This window comes from Pituophis catenifer, unplaced genomic scaffold, assembly GCF_029215685.1.
Source record: "Pituophis catenifer annectens isolate HBS135680 unplaced genomic scaffold, rPitCat1.0.hap2 SCAF_2, whole genome shotgun sequence".
Lineage (NCBI taxonomy): Eukaryota > Metazoa > Chordata > Lepidosauria > Squamata > Colubridae > Pituophis > Pituophis catenifer.
Window position 1 is genome coordinate 61,175,646 of NW_027256882.1, and position 22,992 is coordinate 61,198,637.

General features: G+C 38.9%; 1 protein-coding gene across 2 annotated transcripts in view; it reads right to left on the reverse strand.

Annotated features, from left to right (window-relative positions):
* CRBN (cereblon) overlaps positions 1–22,573 on the reverse strand; it is a 35,153-nt gene extending 12,580 nt beyond the window's left edge. For both annotated transcript variants that reach the window (XM_070936864.1, XM_070936865.1), the window contains exons 1-6: positions 22,491–22,573; positions 13,084–13,196; positions 11,940–12,142; positions 10,658–10,807; positions 7,201–7,363; positions 2,049–2,111 (exon numbers count right to left, since the gene is read on the reverse strand). In XM_070936864.1, the coding sequence (XP_070792965.1) occupies positions 2,049–2,111; positions 7,201–7,363; positions 10,658–10,807; positions 11,940–12,142; positions 13,084–13,196; positions 22,491–22,557 (759 nt within the window). In that variant the 5' untranslated portion in view covers positions 22,558–22,573. The remainder of the gene's footprint in view (positions 1–2,048; positions 2,112–7,200; positions 7,364–10,657; positions 10,808–11,939; positions 12,143–13,083; positions 13,197–22,490) is intronic.
* Between the last annotated feature and the right edge of the window lie 419 nt (positions 22,574–22,992).

Below are 22,992 nucleotides of genomic sequence, written 5' to 3' on the forward strand. Positions count from 1 at the left end.
GGTGCTCCACACGGCCCGTTTTCGCCAAAAACTGGGCCCATTTTCACCAAAAATGGGTTTGCTTTTGGGCTCCAAAGCTCTCTGCGCATCACATTTTCGCCTTCCCAGCCCCCAGAAGCCTCTGCAGTGCTCCGCATGGCCCGTTTTTGCCAAAAACGCGCCCATTTTTGACCTGCAGAGTGCTTTTGGGGGCCAGGGAGGGCAAAAATGTGACGCACAGAGCACTTTGGAGCCCAAAAACGGGCCCATTTTTGGTAAAAACGAGCCATGCAGAGTGCTTCTGGGGGGTGGAGGGGGAAAACGTGACACGCGGACAGTTCAGGAGGCCAAAAATGCCCATATTTGGTCTATAAGACGCACCTAAATTTTCACCGACTTTTGGGGGGGGATGTGTCTTATACCCCCAAAATATGGTAATTATATACATTTCTATGATGATTTTTCAATCACAATGGCATACTTTTGATAACAACAAAAGTGTGGTGCTTTAAAGCAGCCTCCATAAATAGGGTAGAAAAACATAAAATCCTCTTAACTTCCAGTAAAATCAGACCTGCTTTCAAAATTTGAAGTAAAATTTCATTGAGAGGAGGGCTAACTCCTTAGAGAAGGTACTGACACCTCCCCTCATCAAAGAGCCACTGTGGGCCTGAAAAACTTGGAGAACAACTACTGTATCTAGCCGTGGTAGTGCAGTGGTTAGGATGCAGTACTGCAGGGTATTTCTGCTATCTGCCAGCTGCCTGCAATTCCACAGTTTGATTCTGATCGGCTCAAGGTTGACTCAGCCTTCCATCCTTCTGAGGTGGGTAAAAGGAGGACCCAGATTGTTGGGGGCAATAGGCTGACTCTGTAAACCACTTTGAGAGAGCTGTAAAACACTGTGAAGCCGTATATAAGTCTAAGTGCTATTGCTAACCTTCAGCCACCTATATCTAGGGAAAGTTGATGGAGTGGGGGACTGTCAGCCAAACCAAACTTCAAACTAGCAGATTTTCTACACTTAAGAGCCTAAAACAGCCCACTTAAGAGCCCAAAACTGATTGCTCTAGCCAGTCCTGGATTGGGAGACCCTAGCCACAGTAATTTTTTTTTTTTTAATTTGATTTATATGCCACCCTTCTCCGGAGACTCAGGGCGTCTTACAGTGCATTAAGCAATAGCCTTCATACTTTTGTATATTTATACAAAGTCAGCTTATTGCCCCCACAAACTGGGTCCTCATTTCACCTACCTTAGGTAGGTGAAAGGATGGAAGGCTGAGTCAACCTTGAGCCTTGGAGAGATTCGAACCAGCAGTAAATTGCAGGCAGCTGTGTTAATAACAGGGTGCGTAGACCACTGTACTATCAAGGCTCTAATTCATGCACTTACTGTCACAAGTCAAGATTATAGCATATATTCTACATGGGCTGCCACTGGTGACTACTACACTCTTTGTATGGGTACTGCATTGATTTCCAACAGGTTTATAGGTAGAATTGAAGCCACAAGGGACCAATATAGTTTGGTGCTTAGATAGCTCAGAATTGCCTCCCTTGTATAGAAATGGCCATTTCAGCGCCTCTTGTGCACATCCCTGCTCAAAGTGCACACATCCTGTTGTTTTTAAATAGATTCTTAGGGCTTTGTTATATGAGGAATGCGCAGACAATACTTAAAAGTCTTAAAATGCACTCCTCATATTAGTAATCCCCCTCCTCAGATTAAGCCGAGCCCCTCGTTGTAGAACTTCTGAAAGTTAATCAAGATAGTTGTTCTGCAAGACATTTGGAGAATGGTCACCATTTGCTTATTGTATTATTATTTAATTATTTATTTTGGAGTTATGTCAGTATATCTTTATGATGTAAACACAACTGGGGGTTGCTTTCTGCATGCAAATGAAGCAAATAAACCAAGCAGAGTTAACAGCACAATTCAAATCATAGGAATGCACAAAAACACTATACGTACGCCAGCTAATTCTTTTGGACAATTCAAACACACAAGAGTGCAAATAGTTGAACACAATACAAAGCAGGCCGGAAATCTTAATTGATACTTACAGCATCGTATAAAGAATACAACCACGATGGCCAGGAAGTCAGACTAGCACAGTTAAACTTGCGCTGTTAAGACAAACACATTTTCTTTATTATAGATCTATACTTTTGTACATAACTATGGTAAGAGAGTGTTCCTCTAAAAAGTACGCCAATTTAAAATATTTCATAGAATAATGTCTTTCCCCTCACAATTTATCTTGCAGTGGCATTGCTATTCACCTCTGCTCTCTATTACCAGGAACAAACATACTTTTGGAGTTTCAGAATATCTAATTGGAAGCGGCAGAAATTTGCTTTAAAATGAATGAATCGCATTCCCAAGCACATATACTTTTGAATTAAACATGACACACGTATTACTAACTTGAGGCACCATCAAATTAGTTTTCACAGTATTAATTCCAAGGATTGTAATTTACTCACACATCGCCATTATTATTTTAGAAGTAGTAATTTCTACAAATTCTAGCAATCAAATCCAAGGAAAATTAGATATAATCATAGGATAGAATAATCCTGAATGTACAACTTTTTTTCATCTGCTAAATTCTGTCTCTTTAACTAACTGTGAGCCACAGCCATTCCTGAATTAGCAGTTACCTTGTTTAGTGACCATTTGTGAATACTACCTTAATGATATTAATAATAAAAAAATAAAAAATCCCAAGCAATGCTGACACTTGCAACCAGATTTCTACAACTGACGAATGCATGCCAAAGTGAGAGTAACACTGGCATTGCTCATGAAATAACTTTATCTATCTAAGATGGCAGCAACCAGTGATCTTTGGAACATCTCTCTCTGTCTTCATCATGTGTTCACTTAGCGACCATTTCACTTCTGATTTGTAGAATGGACTGTGGTCGCTAAACGAAGAAAGGGTGTACAGATAGGCAGCCCTCAACGTACGACCATGTTTGAACCCAAAATTTATGTTGCTAAGTGAAAAATTTGTTAAGTGAGTTTTGCCCCATTTTATGACTTTTCTTGCCACGTTTGTTAAGTGAAACACTGCAGTTGTTAAATTAGTAACACGGTTGTGAAGTGAATCTGGTTTCTCCGTTGACTTTGCTTGTTAGAAAGTCGCAAAAGGGGATCACAAGATCCTGGGACACTGCAACCATCATAAATGTGAGTCAGTTGTGCAGCATCCAAGCAATAAACAACCACCTGTGGGTCCTACAATGTTCATACATGTGAAAAATGGTCATAACTCACTTTTTTCAATGCCGTTGTAACTTTGAACAGTCACTAAACGAACTGTTGTAAGTTGAGGACTACCTATATACTATGGGCATGTGGCGCAAATGAATTAAGAGAAAAATTACTGTTTGGCAAAGTTGAATGAAGGGAAAGATAATCTGATAGTTGATTGATAGGCTCAAGGAGTTTCCTGGAGTGTCCCATTAACCCATCTGCCTTATGGGAAGTCAATAAACCAAATACAAAGGCAGCAGTCTTTCCATTTGTTTTCAAGTAGTTAACATTGAAAAGTTCCATTGTCTCTAAATCAGTGGTTCTCAACCTTCCTAATGCCGTGACCCTTTAATACAGTTCCTCATGTTGTGATGACCATAAAATCCAACCACAAAATTATTCCTAAAACCATCGAAAATATGTGTTTTCTGAAGGTCTTAGGCGACCCCTGTGAAAGGGTCGTTCGACCCCCAAAGGGGTCGCGACCCACAGGTTGAGAACCACTGCTCTAAATAAACAAATAAATAGCCTTATGCAGTACAACTTAACAGTGCTGATCATGAAAAATGCCAAGAATGAAGATACTGAATTCTTTTCATGAAAGTAGCACTCATTTCAGTCTTTTTCATCCCACACTGGATTGTAACTCTCATTTTCCCCAACCAGGACTATGTTAGCAGGGAATGAGAGTTAACGCCCACCACATTACAAGAGACATAAGTTACCTTTCATCAACAAAGATAAACCAGAAAGTCATTACAGGAAGGGGGGAAAAACCTTGCCTTTCTAATCATAAAAAGAGCACTGAAGAATCTGGCATTGGACGATTATTCTAAGACTTTTAATAAGTTAGTTAAACTAGTGCTTTGGGGAATAATTGCATTTTTAACTCTGAACTGGGAAAAAGATATCACAGCAGGTGCACAAACAAGTCAAGATTATTATGAAAGCATGCCTTTACAAATAATATATGATTGCTTTATACTGACTGGGAAACAAATTATTTGGGATATCTGGCTAGAAACAGATAAGGACAAAAATGCAGAAAGATAGAAATTGTCACTATGCATCCCTAAAAGGCATAAGAAACTCATTAAAATATAAATATGTACATGACTGATATATGGAAGAACTATGCAGTCACAACTGCCAAGGAAGGCAGCGCAAATTTCAAAATTCAAAACCCTTTATCTATTTTCATATATCTAGGAAGAGAACACATTTCTTTCTGTTCTTCTGTTCAAAGGACAAGTCATAGGTTCCAGTTTTATACAGTTTTACTTTTAATATAATTTAATTTGAATTTGGGACAAGAGAAAATTCTTGTAAAGCTTTATGTTCTTGGTTTCCAAATCCAGTTTTAAACTCCTTCTTTTATTGCTTTGCCCTACTTTGGCAGGATTTTATATGAATATGTTTTAGCATCTTATTCTCCAGAGAATTTTAAATGTCAACTTAAGATCTACTTATCTTTAAATATATAATACAGCTCTGTAGAAGAAGAGTTAATTATCAGGATAAGTTCTATTCCTGAAGACTTCATTGATTCATTAAACACTTTTGTGCCTTTTTGTCACTGTTGATTCCTGGCGACTACCTAATCTAAATCTTGACAAGAAAATTACCTTGCAGTTTTCTTGTCAAGATTTTAGAAGTGGTTTGCCATTGCGTCCTTCCTAGGGCTGACAGAAATAGACTAGCCCAAGATCACCCAACTGGTTTTATGCCCCAAGAAGTGAGTAGAACTCAGAGTTTCCTAGTTTTAGCCTTGTACTTTAACCTCTACACCCAACTGGCTCTCTTGTCAAACACTACACATGATCAAAATAGTTGCTGTGGCTTCTTTTAAAGAGTTTTTTTTAAGTGACCGCAAACAACCTGAATTTCTATGGAGAGATTAAAGTCACTATGAAGAAATAGTTGCTAATTTTATCCATTCTCCTTTCCCCTTGAAGTGATGTTTGAACATATGGTATATTCATCTTCTCATCACCCAAAATGCTGGGCTGGCCTACTAAACCTATATGCAAAGGTCTATACAAAGGACTTAAAGGGGTCCTTTCTAAAGTATCTTTGAAATAGGGAGGGATAGGGAGAAATATGTATTGGGACATGGTACAAAAGTATAGTAAAGATCATTATGGATTCCAGTCTGGTCCTTCAAATATGATGAAGACATCAGATGAATTCAAAAGCTCAACTCCCACCCCTGCTCTTTGCCTGCAGTTATAGACTGCAGGCAAAGAGCAATTGCCTGCAGTCTATAAACTATAATTAGAGGGAAAATGTCAAAAAATAATCAGGAGTAAAATATGGAGATTCTAGATGCAAAATGTAGAATGCTCACTTAATATTTAGGTCAGTTTTGAATCTAGTTGTGTTCTAATTAAACACTGTTGAATTAAACTAAGCTTACCCTGCTTTTTATTTCATAAAACAAACTAATCATGCACATTTGCATGCATGAGGCATACAGCCTGGAGGTTAAATGTCAGTACTATCAACCTATCATCTTCCTCCAGTCTATTTATATAAACATTTTAGATCAAAGAAACAGGAAAATTATTCTCACGGGGTTAATATATCTCAAACATCACAACTACATTCCGCATTAAGGTCAAAACTGCCAGCCAACCTGACCTTGAATAGCTATCCCAGAGAAAATTACATAAATGAAAACTTCCACAAAATGCATTGCACAATGACCTTGCTCCATTAACACGAAGGCCTTCCATTATATTTCCCTTATCCTTGCCTCTTCCTTCCCCTACATGCTCTGAATCTACATTGGTTATTATAGGTATCTACAAGTTTTCCTAAGATATTTTTTTAGCATTTCTGCAATTCTTATGCCGGTTGTTGTTCCAGCTGTTAATTCATAAACCTGCGGTGAATATATGAAACACAGCACATAATCAGATTGATCGTTGAATTTGTCAATGACTCATCCGCTTTCATGGCCTGGTTTCATAAATGCAGTTCATACCAAAACCTAACATGATGCCTTCAATTTTGTGCTAAGAATGGAAATCTCAGAATTCCTAGTTTTTTTAGACTTTGCGCTGTATGTTACAAATCCAGTTGAGCTACTGATCTTTGTTCTACCAATTCCTATTGAACAACATCAGGGGTCGGCTTCAAAAATTTTAGCAAGGGATTCTCTGCCCGGTTGCTGGGTGGGGCGTGGCCTAGTCGGCCTCATGTACCATGGTGGGGAGGGGGCATTTTTGCCCTCCCTTGGCTCTGGAGGCTTTCCTCAAGCCTCCGGAAGGGCAAAAACAGCCTCCCCAGGCTCTGGAGGCCCTCTGGAGGCCGGAAACAGGCCTCCCGAAGTTCTGGTGGGCCCGTTTTTCTCCCTCTGAGCCTCCGCGTGCACCCTGCACTTACCTGCATCCAAAACGGGTCCCGTGGGGAGGGGAGGGGTGGGCGGGGCCAGCCTGGAGTGGAATTTGGGGGTTCTCCAAACTGCACAGAATCTTAGCTAGAGGTTCTCCTGAACCCCTGCGAACCCCCAGCAGTCCACCCCTGAACGACATGATGGCTAGCATCTTCCCAATTAAAACTCTTTCAAACTGGTTGTCCAGCTGCAGAACCTTAAAGTGCTCCACTTGCTGGTCCATACTGCTTCACAATTCAGGAAGCTGTAGTCAACAATCATCCAGAAGATGCTAGGTTGGAGAATAAGTTTAAACCCCCACCATCTGTCACCCCATCATCACCTTCTTTAACTTTCGAATGTGTTATTTCAGATCTGACTTTCTAATGTAAAAAATATATTACCAAGCGCTGGTTTCAACGGATGAACCACCAAAACAAACTGGCAGCTTGCTAAAAACAGAAGCAGCACTAGCAGAGGGTTGATAAATACCATCACTTTTTTTTTTTAAAGACATACAGAGATGGAATTTTTATTGATTTTTGAAATGTCACAAAAGAGCATAATTAGCTTCTGACCTTTTGGTATTTCTGTCGCCATTGATGTATCTGTTGATCCTGCCATGTTGCAGGCTTAGGACAAGGAAAAATGTGACATCTGCTGCGGGATTCCAGCTGCACTGCAGACATAGTTGAAGGAAGCACACGCTCAGGAAGGATTTGCACTTTGGCCTGTTGTAGGCTGATTTAAAAAAAAAAAAGCCAGTGTGAAAATTGTACCTATTCACTTCTATGGGAGACACAAATATGTTTCGTTATTTACATCTTTTAATTGCATAAACATCTAGGAAAGCACAGGAGGACACTGCATATTTTAATTCAAAAGTTTCTAAAAAAAATTTTTTTATGATTTTATGATTTCATATAACTATCCTCCACCCATTTTTTTTGACTTACACTACTTCAGAGGTTCCACTACTTTAGAGGTTCTACTCCAGAGCTCCAGAGCTTCAGTTATTTCACATTAGACCTTAGCCTGTCCTTTTAAAATGGGAACCATTCTAAAGCTGAATAGTAAACATTTGGTTCCAACTTTTTTGTGGAATTTGGTTAATTTTGGTATTATCCAGTAAATATTCGACCCTATGAAATGCATTTTTACCTGAATAGCCATTTAAGACAGGTGTGAAATAAAATTAGACCTAGCTCAAAATGAGCAGAAATGGAAAGTAACCTGTAATCTTGAGAAAACATCTCTTTTCATCCCTTCAATCATGTCCAATTCTCAAAGACTGCTTGGACAAGTCCCTGAAAGTTTTCTTGGTTAGGTTCTTCAGAAGTAATGGCTGGCCCGAGGTCATCTAGTTGGCTTTGTGCTTAAGGCAGGATTAGAACTCACGAGTTCTTAGATGCTAGCCTGATGTCTTCACCACCGCTTTGGGGCTATGCAAGGATCAATGTTGTTATTTTTTACATTTTCGTGTGTGTGTGTGTGTGTGTGTGTGTGTGTGTGTGTGTGTGTGTGTTTCTGTCGAAGCACCTGGTCTACTGGCATACTGCTTCCCTTTCACCTTTCAGCTCCAATCCAGGAGCCATCAGGCAGTCGCTTTCATGACAAACTATTTTGTATCAAATTTATATTTGCTTATAAAGAAATAAAGGGAGACTAGTATAGATCTATTTAGCTCTCATCAGCTAGCCATACCCTTACTTGGATTTGAACTTGGGCTGCCTGCATATTAGGCAGTTGTATTAACCTCTGAGCCACAAGTTCTCCTCCCTTTATCATCTGAGCCAGGGGAGAGATTAAGTGTTATCTCTCCCCTCTTCTCTCCCCTCTTGCCTCTCCCCTGGCTCAGCTGATAAAGGGAGGAGTGTATATATATATATATATATATATATATATATATATATATATATATATATATATGTATGTATGTATGTATGTATGTATGTATGTATGTATTGTATATATGATAGATTGTATATATGATTCAGTCTATCATATATTGTATCGTATATACAATGATACTGTATATGAAACTTCATGAGGGGTTGATTTTAATGAGTTTCAGTCTTTCATTCTGATTTATGATCCATAAACTGTGTGGAATCATAAGGAGAGATTAGCATGCAATCAGTCTCATTCATAATTCATCATAGACCATGGTGACTCTATCATTGAAACATGGTCTTGCTATTAAAATAACTCTTGCCCAATCTGAGCAGCTTGCTTGCTCATTCATTCATTCATTTTCTATAGATATCCAATTCGGCCAAGTAACTCTGATTAGCTTACAATTCTAAAATTATAAAAAAATAAAAAGCATTAAAACAATAAAAACATCCACAAAATAAATACGAGCGGCAGCTGTGATAACTAATCAGCTAAGAATAAAGCCAAGTAATGGGGGTTTCTTAACGCAATCCAGATCCAGATAAATATTCAAGTTTTTAAAGCCTTGCAAAAGGCCAACATTTCCAGATGAGATTTCTTAATCTAAAGTGCACGATAACCAAGGAGAAGAGTTTGGCATTTGAGTAAAATTTTTATTATTATTTTGAGGGAAATAGTGAGCCAAATAGGAACAAGCATTAATCTGATTTAATTAATTTCTTAATCTAAATAAAAATTAAAAACCCCAAATCCAATCAAAAATGTTGTTATGAAATACGAACAGATAATATATTATATCCCAAGTGTTTAATAATTTTCCATCTGTCATATTAAAATGTACAATTCAGCAGGAACATTTGGAGAGAGTTTGGAGGCATTCCTTGCAAATTTATAAGGATAACAAAGCAAAACTCTCCTCAGCGATCTACATTTTTTTAAAGATCAGAACAGCTGGACAGTATTCAACATTAGGCCTATTCACCACAGCTAATCATATGCCAACGTGAAACCCACACAAACAAGACACAAACACAACTCTCCTGGTTTCATTCAGGCTTATCTGGATGAAGTTGACTACAAATGTCACAAAAGATTTATCAATATTATTTCAAAACATTTTCTTAACACATACAGCTACTTGTGACGTTAATGTATGCTGCCATCTTGTGTTCCATTGGCTATATTCCTATATAGGATTTTTTTTTCAACTGGAGAAAATACGTACATTATTTTCAATACACTATACAAAGGAAGTGATAGTTCACTCATCACATTTTAGTCAGAGCTTCCTTTTCAGAAAGTGTAATCTAAATTCCCATCAAATTTCACCTTGTGTGTGTTTATGCATATACATCCTCCAGTACAGATCTTTCAATGTAAATGTTTGACTGCACATTTCATTAGGATACAAACTCTTCTTCCAATATCTTTTATTTGCAATCTTTGTACTATTGATTCCATATTTGCATATTTGCATTTTATCTTTTAATGTATTCAAATTCATATATAGTTTAGGAAGAATAAACTGAGTAAGTTTGATGTAATTCATAAAGCAAGCTTATTCCACAGCCAACCTTAATTAATTTTAAAACACTACAAAGGATATCAACTGGTAAGTATATGAAGGGATGTCTACAAAAAGAAACCCAAAGTTGACCTCACACAAAATCCTGAAAAAAAATACATTGGCATCGACTTCCCTCTTTCTAAAACAACCCTGCATAGTTGTGTCTGTATAGCCATTAGATGCTCCTTATTTTATTAACAGTAAAATACAAAGTTATTAAACCTTAAATGTTACTGTCATGAGTTCCATAAGTTAATATTTTTATGTCTCCATATTTTGTTTAAATTAAATAAATGGGATAATGGATAGTGATATTAATAGGATTTTTCTTTGAAGATACTTAAACAGTGTTAAGATGTTTTAAGGTGATTATTACTAAATACTTCAGCCACAAAAGCAAACACAATTACCCAGGATCAGGACCATACACGATTTCATACTAGTATAAGCAGCTTGTAAATAGAAATTCCTGAAGATTAAAAGTTGGTCATTTCACACTAATAAAATAGTAAGAATATAATGGATGTTAAAAGGTGCTGCTGCTTAACTGGAATAAATAGCTCCTTTCTTACCCATCAGCTTGAGTTCTCAGTTCAAGTACTTTAAACCTCTGCCTTCCCACAGCTTTTACTTTGACGGTTTCAATTCCATATTTCTGTTCTTCCCGATAGGCATAAATTTCAGCTGTTGTTCCAAAATGTGCTTCTCTTTCAAGTATGTTGCTAAAAAAAAATGTTAGAATGAGCGATAAAGGAGCAATAATGTTTTCACTGCACACACACACATCCCCAATATTAACAGAATCTGCTAATCCTTAAGAACTGTGACATTGTAGGGCAGGAATTACAAAAATTATTTACTTACAAGGATGGTGACACGTTTTAACTGTCACCAGCAGTGGTCAAAGCCATGGTCTGGGAAAAAAAACCCCTTAAAGCAAGTGATACCGAAATCCGAAAATAAGACCCTGTCTTATATTGATTTGAACCCCGAAATAAGCATTTGGCCTTATTTTTGGGGAGATCTTATTATTTTGGGGCGCGTGGAGCAAGATGGGGCTCCTCTTGCCATCTTACCTGATTTCCAACTCTGTCTTCCTAACCCTAACCCGAGGAAATGGCGGGGACTTGCTGCGCATGCGTTTAAATATTTTCGGGGAGGGCTTATTTTACACATGTGCTCAAAAGCCTGATTGGGTTTATTATCAGGGGTTGTCTTATTTTCAGGGAAACAGGGTAGTAAGGGATGTGCATAAGAGCACCAGTGTGCCTACCGTCCCTGTCCTAATGTTCTCTTTAATTGTATTCATTTTATGTATTCAATTCATGCTTATACTTATATATATTATCTAATATGTACTTGACAAAATAAATAAAATACATTTAAAAATAAAATAAAAATCAATGAAAACAAGCGTACTGCAGAAACTTATGGATCAGAAGTAGTAGTATAAATAATTGACTACAAGAAATACTACATGCTTGACTCAAGGAGTAAGAAACAAAGTTTGGCTCTTTTTTTAACATATCACAGCAGAAAATCCTACAAAAAAAAAAAGGCTTCGATATTTTTGCTTTGACATTCAGCAGAGACATTGGATAATACTGCATCGCTAAATCCCCTCAAAATCACAATTATATAAGCTTCACTGGAGGGGTTTATATAATTAACCTTTGCTCTTCCCCAAAGCATGGGAGAAATTATTTCTACAATAACGACTGCGTAGATGAGTCATGTTAATATTTAGTCATGCAATATACAAGTTCAAATAATTTCTTCAATATTAAATTAAATGGGACAATTCCTGTTCAGTCTGGGATCACAGTAGAACTGCAAATTTATTTACATATTTACCTGTATGCAAGAACAGCAAAGGTTCTGTCTCTTTGTATTAAGTTCCGAACCATGCTGACCTCTTGGGGACGAAAAAGCTGAAGAGGTAATGTTTGCCCAGGAATCAGCATTACCATAACATGGGGTAAAACTGGAATTGTTTGACAGCTATCATCATCATGGACAGTCCTTCCATGAAATTCCTCCATATCTGATCCTAAATACTTCAATTTAAGAAAAAAATTACAATTAAGTAGGAGTAATTATCAGTTTCGTTTGCAATGTTTAAATACCACAACCTAAAGAGAATGCTGGAATAACCTCAGAGAAACACAGTATAAAAATATTGACACTTGATAGCAGAGCAGCTACTAGTAGTTTTGAGCAACACTACTGAAAAAGAATACACCAAGTAGTAACACAAATGTCTATGGAGAATCTGAATCATCTGAGCCAGGTACTTTTTCCAAAAGGCAACTGGACTTCCTTGAGTTTTTTTTTTTTTTTTTCCCTTTTGAAAATATTTTGCTTCTTATCCAAGAAGCTTCTTCAGTTCTAATTGACTGGTGGGGAATGGAAGAAACTTCTTGGATGAGAAGTGGAAATAGTTTCAAAGGAAAAACCCAAGAAAGTTACCTTTTTGGAAAAAGCACCTTCGGGACAGTAACCGAAATATTTCATAAAACAGCTTGTGATTGTCTAAAAGTTTACATAATAAAACAAATGTTAAGCGTGCCTAGCCTCAACTTCTTTTCTTATTTTTTAACAGTGAACATTCTGGGTTCACTCTTTAGACTTAGAATATATAGAATATTCCAAGATAAGGAACACGTTTGCATATTCAACTTTCCTGCTTACGTATTCACTTTGGTCAAAATATTGTCTCTATAGTCACTGCGAGTCTGCATTTGTTTATACTGGAAAATAAATGTTATATAAAAATAAATAAATCCGCTTGCTAAATAATAATCCTGAGCATGTGAACAAGCAAAAAGGATAATTGCTAACTACAAACAAAGTAGTTTGATTACAGCAGAGCACCTAAAGTATTAAGCTGCTAGCATTATGAATTTAGGAATGCTAATTCCAAAGAAACAGACTGCTTTAAATTCAATAAGCCTAGAAAAAGGCAAGCAGATATTCCATGACAGCACTGTTCACATACCACATGAGAGGTTGGCAGGCTAGTGTCAAAATTAATGATGTTTGGCTTTTCAGCATCCATGCCGTCGGGATCTTCAACTTCCATTTCAACATCATCCTCTTCCTCACTCTCGGCTAACAAGACCAAAAGAAGTTTAAACGTATTTTTAAAACTCATAACAATATCATAATTCAAACATTAAACCACAAAAATTAGTACACCTTTTTCAGTCCACCATACACTAAAAACTACAGTATTTTTCGGAGTATAACATGCACTCTCCCTCTTTTCTCCCCTAAAAGAGGCTGAAAATTTGGGTGCGTCTTATACTCTGAAAGCAGCTTTTTCAAACGTTTTTTTCAGCCCTAACGAAGCACTAACAAGTGAAGCGATCTCCCTGGTTTGCCTGCTTTTCTCATTGCTTCTCTCTCCAAAGATCAGTTGTGCTTTAGAAGCTGTTTTTTATTCCCCAAGCAGGGGATAAAAACCAGCAAACTAATGTGCTGAAGCTGACCAGACTAAGGATGCTAGCCAGTTGAATACCTAGTAGGCAGACTTTTTTTTTCCTATTTTCCTCCCCAAATACTAAGCTGCGTCTAATACTCCGGTGCATCTTATACTGGGAAAAATACAGTATTTTAAGTTTCTTGTATGACCTACTATATGGCTGGAACATCAAGAGAAATATCGTCATTGTATGTTTAGAAATGGAGAAATATGTTAACGCAAAGACAGGCTCTCTTCTTATGGAAAGTCATCTGATCATTATTCTGTTCCTCACGACCTACTACAGCCCATATTTGAGAGTGATTTTCGAACTTTGAAAAAATTGTTTCAGTAGTTAGGATAATATTAAGGTCAGTACTGTTCACAATTATCACTATTTCTTACATATTTCATCAAAGTGGATCAGCTTTTATTTCATGCATGGTGCTAAGTAAACAAAGAACTATTTGTAAATTCTTTTTAATCCCTTCAATAACTGATTCATTAGTGGGAGTAACTTTCTAAAATACCGGATGTTGACATTCAGTCTTAATACTAAGATATGGTTCATTCTTTACCACAAGATTAACCTGTTTGGATTCCATACATCGGGGTCCCCAACCCCTGGGCCACAGCCAACTACCAGGTCATAGTCTATTTGCAACCAGGGCACACGAGTGGCAGGTCGGTGCACACGTGCGCACGCCCTCAGCTCAGCTTGCGCAACCGGTGGGCTGGTACTCCAGCTGGGCCACCAAGCTGCAAAGGTTGGGGACCGCTGTCCTACATTGTCTCTCTTTTTAAAAATAACAACAAGGAAAGAAAGCATTTGATGAACTTGCACTGTATATCGGCTGAGGAATTAAAGCTTCTAAGGAAGGATGACTCATTTCACTGCAGTGACACCATGGAAAAACGCCCCAAGAGACTTCAATCTCCTCTCAGTAATATCTCTGAGGGATGCACACACTCTTTTCCTGTATTATCCAAAGATCTGAAATGCCTTAAAATTAGCTAACATCAGAATAACACGGGTTGCTACAAGGACATGACAGGGAAAAAAAAAAGAAACCAGTATTTCCCTTTCACTTGGATTTTTAAGGGTTGCATCAGGGCAGATCCACCTTCCTTCAATGAAGCACTTTTCAATCCACAATGCTTGCAACTAGCTCAGATCTATCCCAACCTGTATTCCAACTCTTAAGGAATTTTGTTATGAATAGAAATAAGGAATAATGTAAATGTAATATAATGTAAATGACTAAGAATATAAAGAAGGAATAATGTAAATATAATGCAAAGGACTAATAATTTTTCAGGAAATGAAAGTGACGGTCTGGAAGGTGCATAGGTAGTCCTCGACGTACGAACATTCATTTAGTGACTATTCGAAGTTACAACAGCAGTGAAAAAAAGTGACTTACGATCGTTTTCACACTTACCATCACTGCAGTACCCCCATGGTCACATGATCAAAATTCAAGACGCTTGGTAACTGGCATGTATTTATGAGAGTTGCAGTGTCCCAGGGTCATGTGATTAACTTTTGTGAGCCTTTGACAAGGAAAGTCACTTGGGAAACCAGATTCATTTAATGACCATGTTACTAACTTAGCAATGGCAGTGATTCACTCAACAAATGTGGCAGCACAGGTCATAAAATGGAGCAAAACTCGCTTACCCACTGCCTTGCTTAGCAATGGGAATTTTGGGCTCAATTGTGGTTCTAAGTTGAGGACTATCTGTAGCGTTAAAGTACCAGTCTAGGAGCAAGGAGACCTAGGTTCTAGTCCTCCTATAGACAGGGAAGTCAGCTGGGTGATCTTGGGTGAGTCACTCCCCTTTAGCATCAGGTTGTACAACAAGCCAACTAGAAAGCAAAACCCCTTGTCAAATTATGCAGTGATGGCTTTTGCTGTGTGTAAGCTAAACACAAAAAGAAATAAAGCAGAACCAGGACAGAAACCTGGAATAACTATATTTCAGTAAATGAAGCTATTCAACAAGATACCACTATTACTAAATGCAATTAATTTGTAATAATACATTATCCTATTTAGCTTTCTAAGCTGAAACACACAGAACAAATTTGATCATGGCTTTATTGCAGTCTCTCTATTCAATTTATATGAATCCAGTTATATCTGCATTACACAATCAATTCTATATGCAGAACCCCCACCCCCACACACTTATTAAAATCTGCACCAACTGATCTTCTGGAATTTAAAGTGAAGATGTGCAACCTTCCTTCTAAGAATTAGCAGTTGACTGGCTGTTTCACAACTGCAAGGGAAAAAAGCACCTTGGGAGTCCATTGAAGGAGGATTCTAGGAGACTTGCTGAATACTGCAGTTTAAATCCTTTAGAGATACATGAAATCTGCAAAGTCAGCAGGCCTTGAATTATGCAGTGTAAAAGTGACACAGATATGGCCCCATTATGACACCAAACAGCAGTGGTAATGGAAATAGAAGTTTTGTTTCTCAAAATGCAGAGATGTAAAACAAAAGCCAGGCATTCTTCTTGAAGGCAGTAGGAAACTTAACTAACTTAATGTGTTATGATGCAATTGTGTCAGTTTGGCTCTTGCACCAATATGGAATTCAGACAGGAGAAAAACAAAACAGCAATTAACAGAGACAGGTCAGGATTCAGTGATTATTCCATATAAAAGCAATTAAGCATCAAGCAACAGTCAAGAATCCCACTTCAGTCAGCCTTTCTTTTCCCTACTCATACAACAGAATATGGGAATCTCTATTTTTCAACTTATATGAAGCTACTTACTCCTTTCTCATTTTAAAATGCAAAAAATATTACTCCACCCTATTTTTGAAGAAAGCTAACCAAAGAAGATTATGTGACTCCTTCCCAAAAGAAGAAAAGCATCACTGATACAAGGTCCTTGGGACAATGTGAGATTAAGTTCTCCATTTGCACAGAAAACTGATGGATTGGTGCCCCTCCTCAAGCATAGAAGCTTCTGCTGCAAATATCTGTTTCTGAAAAATAATTAATTGCTCCAATATCTAGTTGTTATTAATCCGTAAAAGAGGAAAATGGGCAGGATAAAGTCACATAGCCTTCAATCTAGCAAGATATTCTTGAGTCAAGTTTGATTCCTGGTGAGCATGTCTCTATAATTTTCTTAGCAGTAACAGAGAAATGGTTTGGTTTGCCATTGCTTTCTTCCCAGATTTTATTTTTTGGCCTTCCAAGCCTAGTCCACAGCCTACGATCTCTTGGTGGTCTCCAATCCAAGTATTAAGTGAGCACAGTTTTGTTTACACTTCTGCAGCGAAAAATTCTACAGTTTGAAGAAACCATATACATCTTCCCTCCCTTCCTCTTTTCAGGTGATCCAAGGTGGCCTGGATGTTGCCAATCAGAAAACGTTCAAGCCCTTATAGTTTTAATGTTTAGAAAAAGATTGTAAATGTTCCCTTATGATCTTACAATATATTAACTTTCCTGTAAGAAATATTATGTTCTCTTTAAAATTCAGTAATCAAGTCCTCATAAGACTGGGATGCCAACACAGAAGTACTAGAGTTACCCGTGGGCTTCTAATATATGATATAAAATCCTGAAAAATTTGCTGAAGAATTTTAAATTTTAATAGGACAAATGAGAGAATTAAATATACACAAAGTAATCTTTAACCTTAGTTGATTAATTAAAACTAATATTAAATCAAGTTTGGGGTTTTTCCTGCCTTGCCAGTATGTTTGGGCATCACTTACTTTCTTAATTCAACCACTGCTACAAGTTCTTGGTAGTATTGAGCTGTGATGGCGCAGTGGTTAGAATGGCTACTTCTACTCACTGCCGGCTGCCAGCAGTTTGGCAGTTCAAATCTCACAAAGCTCAAGGTTGTCTCAGTCTTCCATTCTTCTGAGGTGGGTAAAATGAGGACCCAGATTGTTGGGGGCAATAGGCTGACTCTGTAAACTGCTTAGGGAGAGCTGTAAAGCATTATGAAGCGGTATATAAGTCTAAGTGCTATTACTATTTGATCTGAAAAAAGTGAAAAATGTTGTTCACTTCTCATTTATTTCATCAGCCATAACAAAAAAATTCTCATAACTCTTAAATCAAAATCATACATGCTATCCCTTATTATTCACGTATTCCACTAAAAGATTTATTCAAGTAGAAACCTTAATCATAGGAAAAGCGCTACTTGTATTATCAATAAATTGCCTAATGGCACAGATCAAGCAAGCACATCTGTTGGAGGTGAGGAAAAACACCCATTTGTTTATCAGTACTCAGGCTGGTAACTAAGAAAGAAAAACCTCTAAGCAATTATGTTAATACTCTGTAGGACTAAATGTGGTAATTGCTTGTACAAACTTATCCAGGAACTGCATACATCAACCCTAAATTCCATGGAGGGAAATGGAGAATTTGCATCTGATAAACTTTATAGCCTTCAATGAAATATGACTTGTACTGGAGTAAGCCAACTATCATGGATGCTTGCTATGCAGATTGCATTTCACTAGTGCTGAATATGGGTTCCTAATATAGCATTACCCAAAATCCCTGGGCAGGGACAGTGGGGAAATTAAGATTATCTGAGAGACCTTTACAACTTTAAGAAACACTGCCCCACATAAAGTTAGTTATGAGTCTCTGCTAAGATTAAAACTCTAGGCATCATGCCTAGAGCACACTGCTTCTATACCAACCTCTTGCTATATGGTAGCCCCCTTACCAGAGCTCCTTATCAGAGTTGATGTTGATGTTACCCAAATTAATAGTACTACAAAATGTTAATGCTTTTTCTGGGCATGGAAGCACATGATTACCCTGACAACCATGGATCTGATAGAAGTTGTTATGGGATCAAGTTACAGAAGTGGTCAGTAGTTATTGTAGTAGCTGGACCAGTCTGTACCAGGAACTCAATTAGGATTTTGAAAGGAAGTTTGGGGTTATTTCTGAGGTTTTGATGTTCATTACTGAACGTCACTGATATTCATCTAAGGTATTCATCATTGTTTGGAGGGGATAGTCATATCCTTGGACTGAATTGCAGCTTTGCAGCCTCTCTGTGTCCTTAGATAGCTGAAAGCTCCTTGATCCTCTGAGGAGCAAAAGTAAAGGCAGAAGAGGAACCTGGAACACTGCTGGAGGAACACAAGAAGTGAATCTAATCAACACAGGTAAGGTCCTTTCTTAAGAATTATCTTGTGACAGTAAGAGCAGCAAAACACAATTCTTCCCCTCTCATTATATATGACAGACTTCCAACGGCCTTGTTCAGGTTGACCCAATCCTCCTTGGGAAAGAAGAGAACTCTGTGAAATGCTTCCTTGACTGAAGAAAGTTTACTTCTAGCTTTCAAAGAGGCTGTGGTTCAACCCTTCTCAAGAAATCTTCTCTAGTTCTAACAATACTGCATATTTTCATTTGGTCTCTACCCTTCTTTCTTTGGAGAAAGATTGTTCAGAAGATGGCTGGCTTGAAGTTTCACGGGATTCTGGAGGAAATGAATTATCTAGATCCCTTCCAGTCAGGCTTTATATTGGGATAATTACAATTCGTCCATTGTGGCCCTTCTTGAACTCTTGGTGCTTTTGTTACCATTGATACACTGGCTTTGAGGTTTAATAGTGGGAAGTACAGTGTTGTGTTGGTTCTCCTCCTTCCTCCACAATCATTTCCAGTTAGTGTTGAAAGGGGAGAAAAGATCTACACCAAGGCCTTTATGGGATATCCAACCTAGGGTTCTAGTCTTACTCTGGTCTTATTTAACTTCTACATGAGACCGATGGGCAAGGTCATTACAGAATGCCCAATTATATATCTCCACACTAGTCCAACCAAGAAATGCCATCAAGATTCTTTCTTGTGTCTGGAGTTGTAGGGTCTGGATAGAGAAAAACAGGTTTTGGCTCAATCTAGCAAAACAGAATGGCTATGGGTTTTGGGTTCCTTGACTCTGGAACCTTTGGTCCTTGAAGAGGTCATACCCCCCTAAACATAACTGATACACACTTTGGTATCAGTTTTGAACTCTCAGATCCTGCTGAAAAAAGTGGCAGACAGGGGCACCAGAACCTTTGCATAAATCCATCTTGTGCATCAACTGTATCTCAATCAGGAGGACCTAACCCTAATACACATCTAAATTGTTGCAATGCAAACTATATGGGGCTGTCCCTGAAGCTTTTGAAAATTACCCAGAAATGGAAACCGATTCAGAATATAGTGCAGTTAAAACGTATGCACCCACGTAAAACCATTATTTCACAAGTTGCACTGGTTCCCTACCATATAAGCTTCTGGATGCAATTCAAGGTGTGTGACTTGTATGTCTCCAACTGTCTGTGCTTATCCCACAAGAATCAGAATACTGGGCATGCTTCAAGTCTCTTCCATGAAACATCATCATCCATGGAGCATCATTCTCCCTGTGGTTTGGAGGGCCCGAATCCTTCTATCCTTTCCCAAGGTCCTAAAGACTCTCAAATGAGCTATGGATTGACTGGCCTGAGTTGTTCCTGTTATTATAATTATTTGCATTATGCTATTTTCCTGTTGTTTCAAGTTCCAAATGCATATTCAGTTCTGCTTTCATAGGGTCAGAAGTCACTTTTTTATAGTTTTCTGCTCCTCTAAAGTTACCTGAATGGAGAAGAAGCGAATGGAAGACTGCCTTACAAGATAATTTGAGAAGAGCCGAGGTGGCGCAGTGGTTAAAGTGCAGTACTGCAGGCTATTTCAGCTGACTGCTAGCTGCAGATCAGCAGATAGAATCTCACCAGCTCAAGGTTGACTCAGCCTTCCATCCTTCCGAGGTGGGTAAAATGAGGACCCAGATTGTTGGGGGCAATATACTAACTCTGTAAACCACTTAGAGAGGGCTGTAAAAGCATGATATAAGTCTAAGTGCTATTGGTATTGCTAATTTGTAAATGATATAAACAATTATTTTGTTTTGAAATTACAGTGAATACCAAGGAAAAATATTTGTACTGTATCATCTGGGTCAACCGTTAAGCCAAAAATGTAAATTATAATTTATAAACATACTTTACAATTATAATTTCAGGTAAGGGATAAAAGGGCAATCAAAATTATGTACCATCTATACACAGAAAAAAAATCAAAACATTTTTATTTAGAAAATAAGGTGACTAATAGGTTTACAAGGCTTTACAAAATAATGTAAAAATGGGGGGGGGAGAAACTAAGTGGGCATTTCTAAAACCGTGTAATGAAATTGTCTGAGATAAGTCTCAGGACAGACAAAATACTTTCAAGCAACAAGTAGTGCTTTCCAAAAACCAGGTACGCTAATAATCACTGACTTAAAGGATTCTTTAAAAAAAAAAGCTAAACAAATTCATGAAAATGGCAAGAATTTCCAGGCAGGCAACTGTGGAAGCCAGCAAAAGATTTTTTTGGGTTGGTTGCTGAAGTAGGAAAACTTTTTTTTTTTAATTTGATTTATATGCCGCCCTTCTCCGGAGACTCAGGGCGGCTTACAATGCGTTAAGCAATAGCCTTCATACTTTTGTATATTTATACAAAGTCAGCTTATTGCCCCCACAAACTGGGTCCTCAATTTACCTACCTTAGAAAGGATGGAAGGCTGAGTCGACCTTGAGCCTTGGAGAGATTCGAACCAGCAGTAATTGCAGGCAGCTGTGTTAATAACAGGGTGCTTAGACCACTGTACCATCAAGGCTCTTTTCCTAGAAAAACAGCAGAGGGCTGCCTGCCTACATTTTCTGTATTAAACAGCTTAGAGAGGCCTGTGCTCCATGACAAATCGCCTTTTCTGCATCCAATGTAAATAGAAAGGCTACCAACTTTTACAGTCTGACTACATTTACAAGGGTCTATAATAATTTGGTGTGAAATGCCCATGTTTCAAAGTTTTGGGTGTTCAAAATATTCAGATACAAATTGACTGGCCACATCTAAGTCAAAGCATTTATTTATTTATTTATGTATTTTTTGCTTTTTAATTCACTTGTGCCCCCTTTAAACAGCAACTCTCCTTATTTTCTTAGACTGTTATATCTTTGAAAAAGAGAGTTTAATATTGTGACCTTACAAGTCTCGGTACGCCAGCTCCTTATATCATACACACCGACATTACTATACAACTCTGAATGTTGTCTCTAGAACAAACTATCAGCCTCTCCTCCTTTGTCGTGACTCTCCAAAAGATGTCATGTAGTTTCCTGCCAAGATTCCTGTGCATTTGACAGCAGTGGGGTCAGGAAGCCCCCCCCCACCCCACCCAGTTTCAAATTTCTCTTCTAAGATATACAGGAACTGCTGAATAGGAGCGATTCATCCCGCATTTATTTAATCTCTCCTGGTTGCAAATTCTGCCTTGGTTCCATCCCTCTTCGCCATCCCAGTACTACAATTCCTTAAGCAGCTCATGCTCGCAAAAAATAGTCCAGGATGGGGGGGGGGGGAATGTTCCCTGATCTCATTTCCTTGACTATCAAAGCAAACCAAACATCCTCCCTTTCCCCACCCCCCACCCCGCCCACCCCCCATTCACACAGACCCACCTCTTCCCTTCTCTGGATTTAGACGCACCAGGTCCCTAACGTAGGACTTCAGTCCCTTTAACCGTCCACGATTAAAAGCCCAGGATCGCCTTCTTTTAGGCCCAGATTTTGCCCCTTCGCTTCTTCCCTTTGCCCCTGCCTGGCCAAACCCAGGATTGCGCCCAATCCAAGCCCCTTGCCCAACGCCTTCCAGAGCTTCAGGCCTTTCTCCCTAATCTATGGGGAGGACAAACTGGCGGCTCTCCCCATTCCCCTTTTTCCCCCCTCTCTGCCCAGGTTCCCCGATCCCTTCCTTAACCCCGTCCCCCATCCCCTTCGTCCACCCCAAGCGCTCGCTGCCGCGCTCAGGAGGCTCCCCGGTTCCCATCGGCGTAAGGCAGGAACAGCTATTACCCGGGAGGATCTGCAAGTGGTTTCCCATGTTGTTATCCTGGTCTCCGCCTCCTTCATCTGCGGCCATCGCTGTTTACCCGGAGAGGAGTCTGGGAAGGCGCCGTCGGCAGGGGCGGAGGTGGAGGCGGAGGCGGAGGAGGTAGAGCCTCCTGGGAGAATTGCTCCGCGGCTCCCGCTGCTGCCCCCAGCGGCTCGTCTCGCCCGACACCTTCCCGAGAAGGTGCATCTCCCAAGAATGGAAACAAGCGTCTGAGACAGAAGGCGCGCCGGAGGTTTTGGCCGCTTCATTTCCAGATGTCCTTCTTTGGACTGGAAAAAGGAGCAGCCCGAGGAGGTTCTTCCCACTTGCCAGTCAATGGGCGCAGGGCATGGCTCCTAAAACCCTGCAGACAAGCCGCTCTGTGGATTGCTTTCTGACGGGTGCTGCAGCAGCCCCTGAAAATGGAAACCAAGCAGATTCTTCTCTAGTTTTCTACCTGGGGTGGGTGGGAGGGGGAGGGTT